This window comes from Lagopus leucura, unplaced genomic scaffold (genome assembly GCF_019238085.1).
Source record: "Lagopus leucura isolate 7727_CA_CO unplaced genomic scaffold, USGS_WTPT01 Super-Scaffold_100002, whole genome shotgun sequence".
Lineage (NCBI taxonomy): Eukaryota > Metazoa > Chordata > Aves > Galliformes > Phasianidae > Lagopus > Lagopus leucura.
In genome coordinates, this window is record NW_024962263.1 from 33,082,635 (window position 1) to 33,100,204 (window position 17,570).

Here is a 17,570-nt window from a genome sequence, read left to right on the forward strand (position 1 = left end):
ATTCTAAGTTATAGAAAACACCTGTGGAACAAGCAGTAGGTTTTACTTTACCTACTTTAGTTGCTTAATATAGTTATTCTGAATAGTTTAGCCTGGGGAACAGTTCTCACACGCTTTTCTCTCAAGGCAGTGCCATCACATGACAGTAATTTTAATGGTTGGTTTTGTTTGTTGTTATTTTTTTTAAGTGCAGTACCGGATTTTAGGCAAGGAACATCTTTGTATCTACATCAATTCAAGGACATCTTTATTGGATGGTTGTTAGATTCACATAACACACTTTTATGTAATTCATACAATTGAGTTTTGGATCTCAAAGTAGACTGAGTAAGTATAATTCCCTTGGTTATTGAAGTCCAATTTTATCTAAAGTATCATTTTCTGCAGCCTGTGTTTTGCCTGTATGATAAAAACTAAAGGATTTCCACGTTTAGTGAAAATCTCTACTGTAGAGAGACCACGCCTTCTGTTGCTTAGGACTGCAACTAAGGTCTCACTATCAGTGAAGAAATTATTTTCTTGTCTTTAATATGAAACTGGAATTGTTGTAATAGTTATACATCATGGCTGGTTAGTAGATGGCATGGCAGGTGTTAGTCCAAACATTTCTCGGTGTTACCTTCACTGCCTATTACCGCATTTGTGCTCCTTCCTTCCCCTTAATCCTCTTGAAACATATGGAAGTTTTCCTGAAACTTTGTGCAATTTTTCAGGACGAATATGGTGAACAGAAGCTGGCCCCTCTCCCTCTTAGGTGCAGGTTACCCTTAAAATCCTGCAGGTGAGCATGTGGAGATGTGGAACAGCCCTTAAGGAGTCTTGAAAAAACTCCTGTTCCTCAACTTGCAATTCTGAAGTGAATGATTCTAGAAGTGCTCAGCCAGATCTTTATTTTATGCTTACTCTTCTTCCTTTTTGGAAATCCTACAATAATCTTGATTATGTGAGCAAAATGCACTCTGCTGTTGTCAGTGATGAACCATCTGTCAACAGAAGCATCTACATCATGGAATAATTTAGCTTGGAAAAGATCTTTAAAATCATGAAGTCCAACCATTAATTAATACTACTAAGTCCACCACTAAACCACATCCCTGAGTGTTGTATCCACATCTTGAATGCTGCCAGGGATGGGGGCTGCGCTGCACCAATTGCCCAGGCACCCTGTTCAATCCCTGACCAGAGTTTCCATGAGGAAGTACTTCCTAACATCAAATCTAACCCAAGGCACAGCTTGATTCTATTCCTTTGTGTTTTATCACTTGTCACATGAGAAATGAGTGACAACCACCTCACTACAGCTTCCTTTCATAGAGTCATAGAAACATTTGAGTTGGAAAGAACCCTTAAAGATCATCTACAACTCCCCTGCAACAAACAGGAACACCTGCAGCTGCATCGTGTGTTCAGAGCCCTGTACAGCCAATCTCAGCTGTCTCCAAAGGCAGAATTTTTTAACAAAATGTATTTACTTTGGCTTTTAGAAGTTGTATTTAAATGCAAATGCCTAGCATGATGTAGTGCCAGAAGATAAAGTAATGGATGAGTACAATGAAATAATCATTAGACTGCTAGAAAATGAAGGTTTGGTATTCATATCTCACAAGTTATAGAATGGATGATACAACATAGAGGAAATGGTTATAAGGAGAATTTGATCTTCTGTCCACTTTTCCATATTTGTGCATCCTTTCACCTTCAGTTAGAACCAAAATAGATAGACAACAAACAGAAGGAGTATGATGAGAAAAATGCAAAGTGCGTTCATGGATACTAGGTGTGAGCAAAGAGAGACAAAGAGAGAGATGATCAGCCTTTAAAGTTTCTGAATTTACAAGTAGACTGGGCTGGGAAGTAGGAACTTTTGATTTCCTTATTCAGTTTACTTGTAATACTTATAATAATTAAAATAAGCCACAAGCAAATTATTTCATACGCATAATTTTTTCCACATTCCATATTATAAAAAGAAATCAGAATTTCAGCAGTAAACTAGCCTGCTACTGTTGCCTTTCTCCACTCCCTTTTGTCCTTTTTTAACTATTTTTTACTTTTTTTTTTTTTTTTTACTATATTACACTATAAAAAAATTTATAGATTTTAACATTTGCATGGAGTCTATAAAACTTCATGCTACATTATCATATTGTTAAACTTTATTCCTTTTTATTATGGCTTTATTATTCTCTCTCATGGATGAAATGGCTGATATTTTACTTTGAATTATGGTTTATTATACAGTTGATATCACAGGAGTGTTTTTAAGGAAATAATAACTGTAGAATACTGACAAAATATAGTATTATGAAAGGAGTGTATTCAACAGCATGAATGCCAATACAAAGAGTAGAGGAGGAAATAAGTTGCCTTTGTCCGTGTTTATGGTGAATGGAGAACATGTGACCCATTAAATAAATAAATCAGAGGTTAGTATCCATTGATTTATGGATGTGCATTTCTTCATTGCCAGTTACTTTAAGCACAAGATTAACAGAGTTCCCAGGGAGGTGGGGAGTCGCTGTTCCCAGCAGCATCCAAGAGGCATCTGAATGAGAAGCTACAAGATAGAGTTTAGAAGATTGGGGTAGCAATGGTAATGGGAGGACAGCTGGACTAGATGATCTTGTGGGTCCCTTCCAACCTTATGATTCTATACCCACTTCTTAAAAGAGAGGGCAACTACCTTTCTCCTCCTGCCCTGCCTCTCTCTTTTTAAAAGCCCATAGCCCCTTTATATTAGTGTTCCAGTCGTGCAATTAGTCCTACCACATTTCTGCAATAGCAGTTTTTTGGTTTTGTTTTGTTTTTTTTTTTTTTTGGGTCAGTATTCCACATCAAAACATCATGTGAAACAGTGGGAGTTAAAGAGTTAATGTTCTGGTTCCATTTACTGCCTATTATGAGCATTTTGAGTATTCTGATGGAAGGGGCAGCATCCCTGGAGGACTTAGCACATTTAAGCACTGGGAGAAGCATTTGGCAGAAGCCACGTGGTTGGTCAACACCAGAGGATTGGTCAATCGAGATGGTCCTACAAAATCCAGCTGCCTACATGCTGTAGAGGGAGATAAGGTCCCTGTAGTACATGTAAAGAGCATGTTGGGAAAAGCTGTTTGGGTCCTTGCAGCTTCTGGAAGGGCAAACCTCTTGGTGGAACTGTTTTTGCACAGAGACCTGGGTGCACTTGGTGAGCAATGGAGAAAAATGGGAATGTTCAGTGTGTACCACAAGGGAATTTGATACTGGGGGAGTGCAGTCAGTGATTCCATGTATATAGATATGTGTATACATAATGCATATTGTTTGTATAAGGAATATGGGGTGGCTCTTTTTTTCCAGGGCCTGTGCCCCTCTGTCGCAGACTTATCTAGAGATAATCCCGTGACAACAGCAAGATTTGCTAGAGATTAAAAAAAAAAAAATCCCAGAAACCATCTTCTATTATACTCAGACAAAGCTGAGAACTTAACAGAAAGATCCAAAAGGTTCTGGGTATCAGGCAGCACTTCTGTACTGTGTGGATAACCAAGTACCAGCACAGGCTGCCCAGAGGCTGTGGAGTCTCCTCCTAAGAAATCTCCAGATTCTACCTGGCCATGGGCCTGGGCACCCTGCTCTGGGTGGCCCTGCTGGAGTTGAGCTGATGCCTTATATATGCAGTGTTTAAAGAACATGACAGTAGGCAACTCCCTTCCTGAAACAGCACCTCATTTTTCTCAACCAGATATAAAATACACCCCCAAATACATTTGTTTCTTCAAGAAAAAACTCAAAGTTACAGCAGGGAGTAGAATGATTCACATGCCATTTTCTTCTTAGTATTTTAAACAAATTGAAAGAGGGCATGGTCTCTTCACCTTGATTCCAACTGGATAAATACATTTTGATTTAAGAAGATAATTTCTGAAAGATGTTATGAAGAATATTACTGTATCCAGATGAGTTTATGTATTAACCAAGAACCTGATAGAACATCACCGAGCTGCTAACCATGAAATAATTTCTACATGCAGGCAATATCATAATAAGTGCTTTATGCCTGTTGAGGAGTGGTCCAGAAACAAGGAAAAAATGCTTTAAGGATAAGCTCTATTATGTTGCCAGGTACCAGTGCAGTCAATGCAGTATTGCTATTGCTTGGATGGAAACACCTCTAGATTAAACAATAAAGGAAGAAGATTGACTTCTCTCACAACTTAATTCAAACCTCCTTTCTTTTGCCTGCAGGACCTCTTCTCGGTTTCACCTTCCTTGTTTACAACCCTCTTATAACAGATTCTCTTACTCTGGCAAAGACCAAGGCTATTTCCAATAGCAATAGAAAGTTGATTAGAACAAACGATAAAGGCTGTAGATTCAGAGAGTTAAAAAACTTTAGGACCATTGAACAGATGACTGAAACTCAGGCAGCATCTACTTTTTGTCAATAGTCTCCCACAGTGGATTTCAGCACAGGAATTTCCTTTTCATAAGTGACTCTGTGTGTTTCCTCCACCATCACAGTTCTTGGCTCAAAGTCTACCACAGAACTGCACAGTTGATGATTAAGACACAAAAGGAAAAATAATTAATACCTGAGGGGATTGCAGAATGGCAGGCTATACTACACATACTCCAGGGTGTTGCAAGCTGAGCAAAGTAATTAAGTTCAGATACTAAACTGTCACCTCCCCCAACAGTTCAGGTTACCATTACACTATGCGCAGTTTGGTGAGTAAGACAGGAAGGATTTAAAAATGCTTTCCCCCTTAACAAGGCTGTTTATACTCTCCCCATACCAGGCTTCCTTTGCCAATTGCAAAGATTACTGCAGCATCTACAGAAGAGAAGGGTGGGAGAAATAGAGGTGAGCTCACAGCCAGAAGTTATCAATAGACTTTTCAGATGATATGTTATTTAAGCTCATAAAACTCACCTTCAGATGAGCTGTGACATAACAATAGCCAGAGGTAACTAATACCAAAATCTTGTTGAGGAAATAAAAGCTAAGGTCCTATCCCATTGCACATCCATCTTACTTTTTCCTATAAAGCTAACTCCCTTCAGCAGCTTCACTAGCACCCCACAAAGCATTCCTAAATCACACCTTCATTTAGAATAGCTGCTACTATTTAAGCCAAACTTCCAATAGGTGTGGGACAGCTTTCTAAATATCCCTCAGCTGTGGGGAATGAAGTTAATGGATCTTCTGCTGTTAGGACTAGATGCTCAAACACAAAAAACCTACTTTGTGTTTGTGCAAACCAAGGAATGATTTTTTTTAATGGGACAGATTAGCTCTTGTTCCCTTTTTCCAATGTTCTCATGGTAGAGCAGTGTTTTAATGGAAGAGACCAATGGGAGCAGACAGGGGTACAGTGGAAAGATATTGGTAAGAAATGGATATATTTAGATGTCACTAGGACATGGTGCTCAGTTACAAATGGGGAAATTCCCATCAGATTCTTCCTCCTGACAGTCACATAGTAAAGATAAACTGGAGGGAACCTGCACTCACATCCTTCCAGTTACCTGACTTCTTAGAACTGTCTGTATGGGCAAGTTGCATCTGTAGCACTATCAGCAGCCTCTGCTGCTACATCCAGGGTAAGGGAAAGGGGAGAAAACCCACACTTGGTAGAATCATCTGCTCAACAGAGTGAACACTCCACTGCTGGTCTCAAAATCCACACCCAAGGGGCCATTAGCAATGCATATCCTACACAGCAAAAGAGAAGTGACTGTTCCCTTCTACCTCCATTGTTTGTTCTGCTTTTCCTGGTAACTCCTTCCCACCCACCAGCTGTGCAACAGAGCAAGCAGTCCCCTGAGCAGTCAGGCCAAGATCCAATGCAGACAGATACATAATATGCACTGAGCAGGGACAGTGCAAAGGAAGGCTTCCCGGCAAGGGAAGCACACAGCAAATACCATCCTGAGGAGAAAATGATGCTGGTATGATTGATGAGGGATTCTTTCCCAACTACTTTATGGTTCCTGGGACCACAAAGGCTCTGAGATGGGAGCATCACAGGCTCACACAGGCCCCCTCTCTTCATCCAAGTGAAAAAACGCATAGATGTGGTCAGAATGATCCACCTAGGACTGCACAACCTCCTTGCACTAAATAGTTTCTCCAGTGGCTTATCCATAGACACTGAAGGCAAGAGAAATCTCTCCATTATTTATTGTTAGTACCTCATGATTTGACATTTAATTTAAGTCGTCTACTGTGTCTTGCCCAGCAGCCTCAGCATTATAAATAGGGAAGCTACTTTAATTCCCATTTAAGAGCTAGCCACAAGGATTCAGATCTGCTTTGATGAACATTTTTCTGAGGCTTGCATTATGTTGCCGTGTATAAGCGATATTCAGAAGTGTACAGAGACTTCTGTTGTGAAGAAAGTTATCTAACCAACAAAGAAACTATTGCTTCAGGGCAACTCTCATGTTCAGGCCTTACAAGCAGGTGTGTTTCCAAAAAGTACTGAAGAGATGAGGAAGTAGATTCTTTAGCATACGATTTCAAAGATCTTTACCAAGAACTTTTCTTGAGTAAAATAACATTTTCTCTGCGTTACAAAAACTTCTGCTTGGAACACTGGGTGTTTTGTCACAGTGCAATCAGACACAGGCCAGGCATAGTGTGCCCTTGGCGAATTCACATCAAGCACAGTTTAAGCTAAGAGGGGAAATTTAGGCAAGATGTTAGGAAAAACATTTTTTACCCAGGGAGCGGTGAGGCGCTGGCACAGCTGCCCAGAGAAGCTGTGGTGCCCCATCCCTGGAGGCGCTCAAGGCCAGGCTGGATGGGGCCCTGGGCAGCTGAGCCGGTGGGGGGCAGCCCTGCCCACGGCACGAGGTGGGGCTGGGTGGGTTCTGGGGTCCCTTCCAACCCAAACCATTCTGTGACTCTCTGATTCTATGATTCAATGAGTCCTGGTTGCTTCCTTGTCCCTCTCATGCTCAGAAGTGGATTCCAAGAGGACATGCTCTGTGACCTTCCCAGGCAGGGCTTTCACTGCAGGCGTTTCTCACTTCTTTCCTAGGCACAACTGTATTGCATCCTAACTCATGCTGCTATAACTGTTTGCCTTTTCTAATATTCTAGATGCCAGATTGCAGTTATTTATAATAACAACACTAAGCCAACTCACCAGGTTCAATCACGCTGTACTCAATCTCCAGTGTAAGTCATATAAACACATTGCCTGGATTCTCTAATCAGAAAAGATGAATGTCAAACATCAATATCTTTCAGATGCAAAACTGTACAAAGAAACATAAAACAAGAGGTTTCTCCTCATTGGAATAGGCTGTAATGACCTAGGAGAGGCAAAACAAGCCAACCGTTCTTACTCTGGTTCTAAGGAGAACTCTCAGTCCTTTGTAAGTTTGGCCTGAAGCTTACCTACACGTCTTGCAGCTGGAGCTGAAAAGTAAATCAGGCCATCTGGTCTTCAGATCCTTTACCCATTGAACAGATTGGCCACTTTGTTATTAACAGCTTTTCAAATTGGCCATAAAAAACACTTCCAGCACTTATGCTTTCATAAATACTCACTTGTATTAGCATTTGAGACCTCTTTATGTACATTAAATGTTTATACTGTGCTTATTATCAACATGCCTGAGTAGCATGATATATGCAGCCTCAGAAACCTGCCTCAGGGAGGAAAAATAGGAAGAGATCCATATGTTTTAAACTGTCCGTGCTTAGCTTTCATCTTCAGAAAAGACTTGCGCTTTGTTTCTGAAAACTGACTTTGCCTTGGACCTTGCAGCACTGATCACAGACACGTGATCAGAGAACACTCCTTGGACACATGCATAAGGGACACGAGGAAGAAAGCTGATAAAAAAGCAGAGCCCACCCACCCGTGTTCTTTGCCTTAAGCTGTAGACAGAAGGCATCACAGCCTCCTTTTCTTCTCCATGTGGTACTGGACCCACTGGGACTGCTCCAGGAGCATTGGCTGGGCTGGGTCCACTGGCTGAGGGAGCAGCTGACCTGCCCTGCTGAGCCATTCCGTTGCTCAGCACCTACCCTGGGGCACACACTGTGCCATGGGCTCATCCACGTGACACATGTGAATTAAGAAGTTTCCTGTATTTATACATACTTACTTAATTCTTGTAGACAGTGTATTTTGATATCAGTTACTGTGATTGCATTTGAGTAGCAATGAGAGTTCAGTTCTGTTAAAATAACACTTTGACCATTCATTCAATTTGTTTGCCTTTTATTTCTGTTTTCACCACATTTCTTCCAAGAAAAAACAAGCAAAACAAAACAAGCCTTATATTGCCTTAGAGAAGGGATACAACTGATTAGTGGTTTATACACCATGTCTGTCACCTTCACTAGTTTCCCCCTAGGTTTCAGAAAGAATTACAAGTTTCCTCCATGCCTATGCATCTGTTCTTGAAAATTGTATGGACTTTCTTTTTTCCTTTCAACATAGATTTGTCTGTATTCCCATATTCCTGAATCTTTATTAATATAAGTGTTCGTGTTTAATACAACCACTCATAGAAAGACTGAAACCTCAAGACTGAGTGGAACATTTACTCAGCAGATGACAGTTTTACCACATATCTATATATTTCTTTAACAAAATAATATACAAGGGGACTTTCTGTTTAGATATTCTATATGTTTTTGGCTTGTGAGAATTCTTCTTTACTTTTACACTCATTTTCAGTCTCAAAGATAAATAATAAACAAATAGATATGGTGCTGACATTTATTTATCAGCCAAAGTAAGTTTCCATGCTTTGGAAAACAAGGCTATTAACCTTCAGGACAGGATACTTCAGTGTAGGACTGGTGTTAAAGTGTTATGGGGATAGAAAATGGCTTTGCTAAGAGACTGAGCACTGGCTATCCCATACCAGCTTTCAAGCACCACTCCTTGCAGTAGAAACCAGCAGCCCTGAGAACCTTGATTTCAGGGCCTCAAAAGCATGGGACAGCTCAACATGAGACATGACAGGACCAGCCAAAATAAGGAAATAATGAAAAACTCCTTGGACAGAGAGAACAAATGAGAGAGTATGTCTCCATGGCTGAGTGGTACCTTTATTCCCATTTCCTATAGTGACTGAGACCTGGTGTGCTCTCAAACAGCTGAATTCTGATCTGGGTGAATCCTCTGAACTTGGACTACCGCATTTTAAGGCAAGACTGCCTCCTCTTTTGCAGAGTCTGTTTTGAGCAGGGCTTTATCTGACGTATTTGGATTATGGCACAAAGCCCTGGAATAAGCTAGCCTACAACATAGAAGCTGACTGTGCTCACAAACATATTACTAAGGTTAAGACTGGAAGTTAAGACTGTGGTGTAGGGTCCAGACAGGGGAGCTCTGAGGAGTATAGTGTGAAATTCAGATGTGAGAAGTGAACATCCATTAAGATTTTGCCATCCAATTGTATTTGAGGTCTAAGATTAAAGTGTGTTCAGGTCATTTACTCAAATGCTTTGTTTCTGGATTCTAGTAATAGAAATTGAAATGAGAGTGACTTAGCCAAACTCTGAACAAGGCTGACATGTATAACAATCAGAGTTTTTTTGCCATGCTTTTTAGATCTGGAATAATGTAGGTCTGAAGAAGATGGACCCCAAATCTCTCCCAGGTTGCGCAGAGATAGGGCAACAAACAACAAACATAAGTCACAACGTGGAAAATTCGAATTTGATATACAGAAAAAGTATCTCACACTAAGTGTGGTGGTGGTCAAATACTGGAGCAAATTGCCCAGACTGCATTTGAAATCTTCACCTTTGGAGATGCTCAGAACTCAACAGTTTCTGAGTAAAAGGGTAAGTCCCTGGCTGGAACAGTTGATGTCCAGAGGTTCCTTCCAACCTAAATTATTGCAGTTCTATGATTGCAACTGTATCAAAACCTCTCGCACTCTTACCGGAGTCATACAGTGTCACTGTGTGAACTTGCATCAATCCCCCGATGTCATAATGCCAGCCTTGTGTAATTTTCTTTTTGTTTCTGTTTTATACTAAGTCAGTCCTGACACAAACCACAGTTTTTAAAATCAGAACATTATGTTGGTTGGCCTTCTGTCAACATGACCATGATCACATGATCCTATTGCAGATCCTATAGTAGTGTTCCTATTTTTTTTGTGTGTGTCAAAAGTGGCTTTATAACTAATAAAATTACAGTCACCTGCATTGTTGAGCATTTCAATTTTTTTACTTACCTAGATGGTCTCTTATTCAAGTGGAACTACTTCGGAAGTATCTTGGAATATGTGTATCAGTTATATATGACTTGTATGCATTTCTTCTCGGGTGAAATGAAAAATTTAATTATATGAAAAAAATGCAAATTGCTGCCAACTGTGTTAACTGTGAGAGAGTTGCATTATCTTCTAACATAAATTGTCAGTGAATTGAAGAAAAGACGTTTTGGAAGCTGATCTGATTACTGTCAGGGAAAGTGCTCAAACTCAATTGTTGGCAAATGTCCAGTACCCATCACTGAATGATCATCACCTCATCATTCAGCCTTCTCAACTGACATGCAAAACAACATCCAAATATTCATTGCACATCTGTGCTGGACAGATTATACATTAGCAATTCAAATCAATTCGATGTACAGGCAGTTTCTGTAAAGGCGTCTGTTTGGGTGAGATGCCTTGTTGTCTGGGATAGATAATAAGGCAACTCTGTCTAATCTTGGAGAACAATCAACCCATCTTGAGAAGGTGACTGACTATGTATGCTCTTGCCCTGACAGCACAAGAACAATGGCCTCAGAATGCACTTGACTCAGCTGGTAATAAAATCTACTTTTGATTAGCAGCCATGGCTTGTGTCAATCACCGCGTGATGTACCATTGTCCTCTGGTCCTGAACACAGTTTATTTACAGGGAAACAAAGGCTTTTTGGATATGGCTGCTGCCCAGAGATTGCAAAATAGATTGAGCTGTCAGCCTCACACACTAGATGAAGATTAATGAGTTGTGCAGACAATAAATATGAAGCAATGACCATAAATATGCTAATAGGTATTATCCATATACACTATAATTGCTACAAAAATTAAAAAGTAGTGTGAAGGAAATAGGTCACAGGGTGACAGATAAATAATCTTGGATGCTGAAGATCTTTGGTTCAGTCAGATTCTCTACAGGTTTATTTCCTTCAATTAGACCCTTCAAAAGAGTAATTGTTTAAAAGCTGTTTGAATAATCTCTTTTGAAACAGAGGTTTATGGGAAAATGTTTATGAAAAAGTGACTTCAATGAACATGTTATTAGAATGAAAAAGGTGACTACCAAAAGCAAGTTACGCAGAGATTAATGTCTGCTATCAGCTGCCCAGCCTCGCTATGAAGGAAACGTGTCTAAGTGGTACACTAGTGAGAACCTCAAGGAAAAGGGACTGCAGTGGTACAGCAAGTTGTATCCAGAGACATGAGAGAGTCATTTCACTCTGGGGTGAAATATAGAAAATTTGAGTGCACTTCTGTTTGTCTGTATTGGTTTGTCTGGTATTTTCATCTTCGCACACTTCTTTCCCTGAAGAAGGGAAGGATCCTCCTGACTGAAGTTGTCAGACTACTTATGAGCCAGCTTCTGGTCTCCCAGTTACTTTTAATGAACACCTGGTCCCAGACAGCACATGATTTCTGGCTCTTAAAGATTTCATTTGAACCTGAAATTCTGGGAGTTAAATATTCAATTGTGTTAGCTGAAAACTGTAAATGTTTCAGCACATAAAGCTGCTGAAATTATGGTGAGGCTGAAAATGGAAGTAATCCTACTCTTGGTATTGATGGCTTTGACTCTGTTCTCTGAGGCTCAGAAGTGCTGCCAAACACTTCTCAGGTCAGCTCACACCACCTACCTTCTCTCCTTCAATTTCCATCTCCTGAAGAAGGGAAGTTACTCATATACTCTCCCAGACCCCAGTGAGGCTGCTTGTCAGATTCAGTGATAAGAGCTGTTTTCGTTTTCCTTGTATCATTTTCGGTTTTAAATTATCAGTGAATTTTTGGCTGACAGCCCATTGACCTTTGTGCTTCTGGGTTTTTTGTGCTCCTTGCAAACTCAGCTGGACATCAAGTATACTGAACAAACAGCTTGAAAATTACACACCCAGATACTGGCTAAAGGAAGTAAAACAGGTAGGAGATCATTACACACAAAAAAGTAATCAGGTGAAAGAAGTGTGTCCTTCTGGAACATTGACGGAGGAGAACTCTGGAAGCTTAATCTCGGGGGCTGAGTTCTTGTTCCCAGTCCCATTTCAGCACTGGATCTTTAAAGTGGAGGCTGTGATGTCAGCCATGTCACACGCTGTTAGGGCACATCAAGGGCTGGCTGTTCCCAAAGGGACAGGGAATTAAATATGATAGAACAGCCAGGAGCATCACCATCTGCAGCCCTGCCCCACCAGCCCAAGGAAGGTGAGTGGAGCAGACTCAAAGATGACAATCAGATGAAGCAAAGGCCCAAATCATCAGATGAGATTATGGTGAGGAGGCAGATTCAGTGTCAAGCCAGAAGCATGAGTCAATGGATCAGGTTCAGATGTGGTGAAAACAACCAGGATCAGTCACAGCTCAGAGACCACTGAGCAAGCCTACCCATCATAACCAGGCAGGCCCAAGGAATACAGGCTGCAGGTGAGAGCTTGGGTCAGGTAGCAATGGTTGTGATGGAGCTGCAGACAGGTGCACCTGCAGCATTGCTAAGACAGGGACAGAGTCCACAGGCAGAGGCAAGGGTGGAGGGCCCCAGGGAGGCTGCTCGGGGTCTTTAAGACCTAATGGGAGGCTTAGCCCTGACGCACTCATGAGAGATTTGCCACATTATGCTAAGCTGAACTATTTGCAAAGTGAAGTTCAGAAGTGTATTCATATGAATTGTTGTACTTCAGAATTTGGTAAAAACTTATCATATGCAGTATCTCTGCAACATCATGAAGTTTTAATTCCCTATTGCTCTGCTAGATTTTATCATCATTTCTTGTTGGAGTGTTTGGAATACTAAATAAGTGATATTAACCAAGCATCAAAAGATTTTTGCAGTTCTGAAGGAAGTACATGCTGCAATACTTACAGTCATTTTTTGTTATATTGTGACTCAAGTGGGCCTACAACTTAATTGTCCTGTTCTTACATGAAATTTTACTTGCATTTAAGCTGTAACTTTAGATATTTCATTATATTAAATAATTCAAAATGATAAATGAGAGATGAGACAAAAAGAGATTTTGGAGGATGAAGATGCATCATGACAGAAAGCCTAATCCAAGCAGACTGGTTAATAAAAACAACTGTATTGCAGTTAAATGAGACAAACACATTTGAATTGAAGAATAAAAATGAACAAAAGAAAAGCGTTCGAAGATACAGAGAGCAGTATTGCTCAGGCAGGCATGGGGCAAGTATCCCCCTGCTCAGATACATACCATATGCAGTAGTACAGAAATGGACTTTCTGTCATCTGTCCCATAACCCAACATGTACAAGATAAGGGCATTACACAATAGTGAAAATTCTTGATCTTCTTTCTGTATTATTTACACTGTGAGAGCCTTTCCTGTGGTACTTTGAGCTAACCAGGTAGTCCTCTTTACCTAAGGAAGGAGACCTATGGATTTTTAAACTGTCTAATCTAAACTACAGGCTAAGAAATGCTGCAATAGAAGGAGCATATGCCATGTCCTGTTCGTTAAAGATGGAGCTTTAACACGATTTGCACAAGGAAGAACTAAACAGCTGTGTCAATCTGCTCTCATGACACAGAGTCCTTTAACAGATCCTTCCATAATGAAATTAATTTCAATCATCCTATGTTAATTGTATTCTGATTTACTACGCCCTGTAAACAATTTTTCTGGGGGGGGGGTATAGCTGCATCTCAGCTCTGGGCACTGTAACAAACCCAGCTTGCAGTTTCTGTATCAGCACTTCTTTGCTGCCTTTTTTTGTCTATTATCTGTTATCAGGGTCACATTAACACTTAAAATGAGGAAATACCCTTTTTTTAGATGTTTCTGATAAGGTGTGTTTGTTTTTTATCTAGCATGTTCATAAAGGTCAGTTTCGTTTTCCTGAGTGACTGCAGGTTTCAGATACTTTCCAGCTTCAGTTTCGTTTCTTTGCTGCTAGCTGGATTGGATATAAAAGGGGTGGCTATGAACTTCTTTCTGCACCTTCAGCAGGCAAAATGTCTGACAAGAACGTCCACAAAGCCGGTTTCACTTCCTCTGGAATTGCAAGAGGTTCTCTTGCTTCATCAATCATGTCTGATGAGGCAAAATCCTTTGGGGGAGGCGTTCCTTCTGGAGGGACTACTGCTACTCTACAAGAAATGGGTATGAGAAACTTTTTTTTTCCTTTGCAGGTCTTGTTTTGTTTTGTTTAGTGAATAGAGCCAAACAGAATTATATACTTGAACATAAGCTTGTCACATAATCACTTATTTCCTACATTCCTGTATTGCACTGAAGACAGAAGATTCACATATGAAACTGCATGTTATGAGTGGGATGCTGTTGAGAAGGTTTTCTGTGAATGTACATAGCATGAGTATATATATATATATATATAGTATTCATGAGATTTGGGACAGTGTTTATTCAAAGTCTGTGCTGTTTTTCCTATCATCAATAATACAGAAAGTCACGCTGACAGTAAGCATCCATGCGTGCATGCAAGAACATGATCTGTGTACTAACATTTCATATAAATTTCAGATTCCCCTTGCTCTTTGCTCTTACACACCCGTGTGTATCACGCATACAGAGAGAAAGCATGAAATCTTATGCAGACTCCATAACAGAGGGGAATTAGCTGCAGTTTGAGAGTTAAACATATAAAGGAACATCCATATCCTTGCAGTGTGTATACAAGTACTAAAAATAGGCTAACTGGCCTTTATGCAAGCTAACCCTGTAGGTGCTTGCTTTTCTGTTGCATACACAGAGCAATCCTGATCTGGCAGTGGAAGCATCTTGGCTCTTGTTTAACCCCATGTCCCATGGGATGCACACACAAGGCTTCCTGTCTGCTAATCCTATCCGTGGGACCTGGTTCAGCAGACACCCTCTGAGTATGCATAACCCCACAGAGAAGAGAGCCCCATGTGATTCTGATTTACCCAGCTGCACAGTGGTTCACAGGCTGACCTTGGGTGAAGGCTTCAAACACCTTCCTGCTTTGGGGATCTTGGACTCATCACTCTCATGTATCAGGAACACATTTAACAATAGTCTGTGGTGTGGCAACAAGTGGGGATTTCTGCTATATTGGCAGTTCCCAGTCAACTTGCCAACTGCTGATCAACTGCTGGAAAATTCCTAGTCAACTGGTCAACAGCTGGTCAACTGCTGGCCAACTGCTTTTGTGTTAAGCAGCTACAGATCTACTCAGTGATGAAGCTGAGCTTGACTCATCCAGCCACAGAATGAGTGGATGGCCAGATAAGCTGTCCAGGGTCTAGATTTGCACAATTTTTTAATAAGTAAAATGGTGATAAACCTCGCTGAAAGGAGGTAAGTTATTTTTTTAGATGTGGTTTACATTGCTGACAATGCTTTTCATAGTGTGAGGCTCTGAGAGAGTATCATAAGGGTAGTTTAGAGAGATACTGTGCGGGACTCTCAACAGGTATTGTTTAAATTTTAGTTTGAATAATTCGATCAGTGAGTTTAAGTTACAGAATAAAGCAGCAAAGAGCTTAGGGGATGGTAGCAGCAGGACAGAACATGAGAGACTGACAGGAGGACCAAGGGATTAAAAAGCAGGAAGAGCTATTCTAAGGCACACTCCACTGCATTATCAGCACAGAACCCATTACACAAGAAGCATCACTAATACCATAATAAAGCAGACAGCTGCAGAACCCTGCCTACTGTTACACATAATGGTGGTACAGCAGTAGTGTGCATGCCCATAAACAGTGGCATCCTACAGAAAGTACGAAGTTGCAGTTGAATTCAAGTGCTGGGAATATTTAGAAGAGAGACAAAGACTTTTAACAGTGCCTTAGTTTGTTCTTGCAATATCTGTACTAACTGTATGCTTTTAGGAAAAACACTAGTTTTGGTGAAGATAAATCTACAAGACTAGAGGAAACTTTAGCTGTGCCTACAGGACACACTCCAGAAGAGCTTTTATCCCTGTGAAAAATACTTGCTCTGTAACATTGCCAAGACAGGTGTGAGCTTTGGCTCCCTGCAGCAGGAGAGCTTGCCACACGTTCTTTGCCTGATTGAGAGCTAAAAGGGCCTGATTTCATTTCCGCAGGTGCTCCTGAAATCTCTCACTCTTCAAACGCATCTTCTTAACCTTTCCATTCAGGCTGTAAACCCTCCCCCACATGCAGCAGGGCATGAGTATTGTTCAATATCACTTTACAGATGACATTATAACAAGCTCATCACCAAAATATTTGAGCATCCTCAGGGAATGTTTTAAGGGTTGTCACTATCATTTGTCATTGGTAATGCTTTACGCTTCTCCCAGAAGAAGAAGGGATACTTTGCCCAGGGCCCCATACAACCTGACCTTGAACACCTCCACGGATGGGGCATCCACAACCTCTCTGGGCTGCCTGTTTCAGCACCTTACCACTTCTCTGTGAAGAACTTCTCCCTGACATCTAGCCCAACTGACCACCCATCAGCGATATTTTCCCACTAACCATGTCCCTTCAGCAGCTCCTCAGAAAATTGCAATTCCAGCAGAGACAAACTTGCCCCATACTGTTTTGGACAACCAAATTAATCAAAACTGTCTTTGTGACTGAGTTGTACGTATTCTTTATATTCAGCAACATCAACAAAATATTGTAGACGTTCTCTCACCAGGATGCCATCTAAAAGGCAGTGCACTGATGGAAGAGGTCAAGTAATTAGCAGTCATTGTCTTCTGACATATTTTCTAGCTTTGTGGGGTTTTTTTGTTTGTTTGTTTTTAGAAAAGAATGGTAGTTTACAATTGTCCTGCGAAGTCTTCTCCTTAGGAAAGCACAGCAACATCTCTCTTGTAACTTCTCCAGGTGCCAAAAGCTCAACACACTCCTCAGGCTTTACCAGCAGTGGGATCTCTGGTGGTTCCAGGGCCTCCCAGATGATGTCCAGTGAGGCCACCTCTCATGGCGGCGGAGTTCCCAAGGGTGGCACAACTTCCACTATCCAGTCTATCTGTAAGTCAGAGTTCTCCTAATACAGAGGAGGCTTGGTATAGAACTGGAAAATGATTTGAAGCTCCTCAGTTCGAAAAGTGTATTTCAAAGTGTAACACAAATCTTTGGCTTCCTCTGTCTGGAGAACTGTAGTAAGCCATGCTTAGATATTCTATATGTTACCCTGTACTGCAACATTGCTTTAAATTGCTTTTGTGTTTCTTTGTGTTTGTCTTCAGCAATGGGTGGCAAAGGAGGAAAGCACTAAACAGAAAGAAGCATGGTCCAGGAGCATGTCCTGCAAACTGTTCATCTTTTACAGACAGATTCATCTGACATCTTCTTCCCTTCTTCACTCTCCCTGTACTTGGCATGAAAGACAAAGCATTTTTCACTCTCTAAAATAAAAGTACTGTTAAAATCA

General features: G+C 40.8%; 1 protein-coding gene across 1 annotated transcript; it reads left to right on the forward strand.

Moving 5' to 3' along the window:
• The first annotated feature begins 14,160 nt into the window (after nt 1-14,160).
• LOC122179068 (interferon alpha-inducible protein 6-like) lies at nt 14,161-17,570 on the forward strand. The gene is made up of 3 exons (XM_042869706.1): nt 14,161-14,333; nt 17,021-17,167; nt 17,386-17,570. The coding sequence occupies exons 1-3, from the start codon at nt 14,186-14,188 to the stop codon at nt 17,412-17,414; spliced, it is 324 nt and encodes a 107-aa protein (XP_042725640.1). The 5' UTR covers nt 14,161-14,185; the 3' UTR covers nt 17,415-17,570.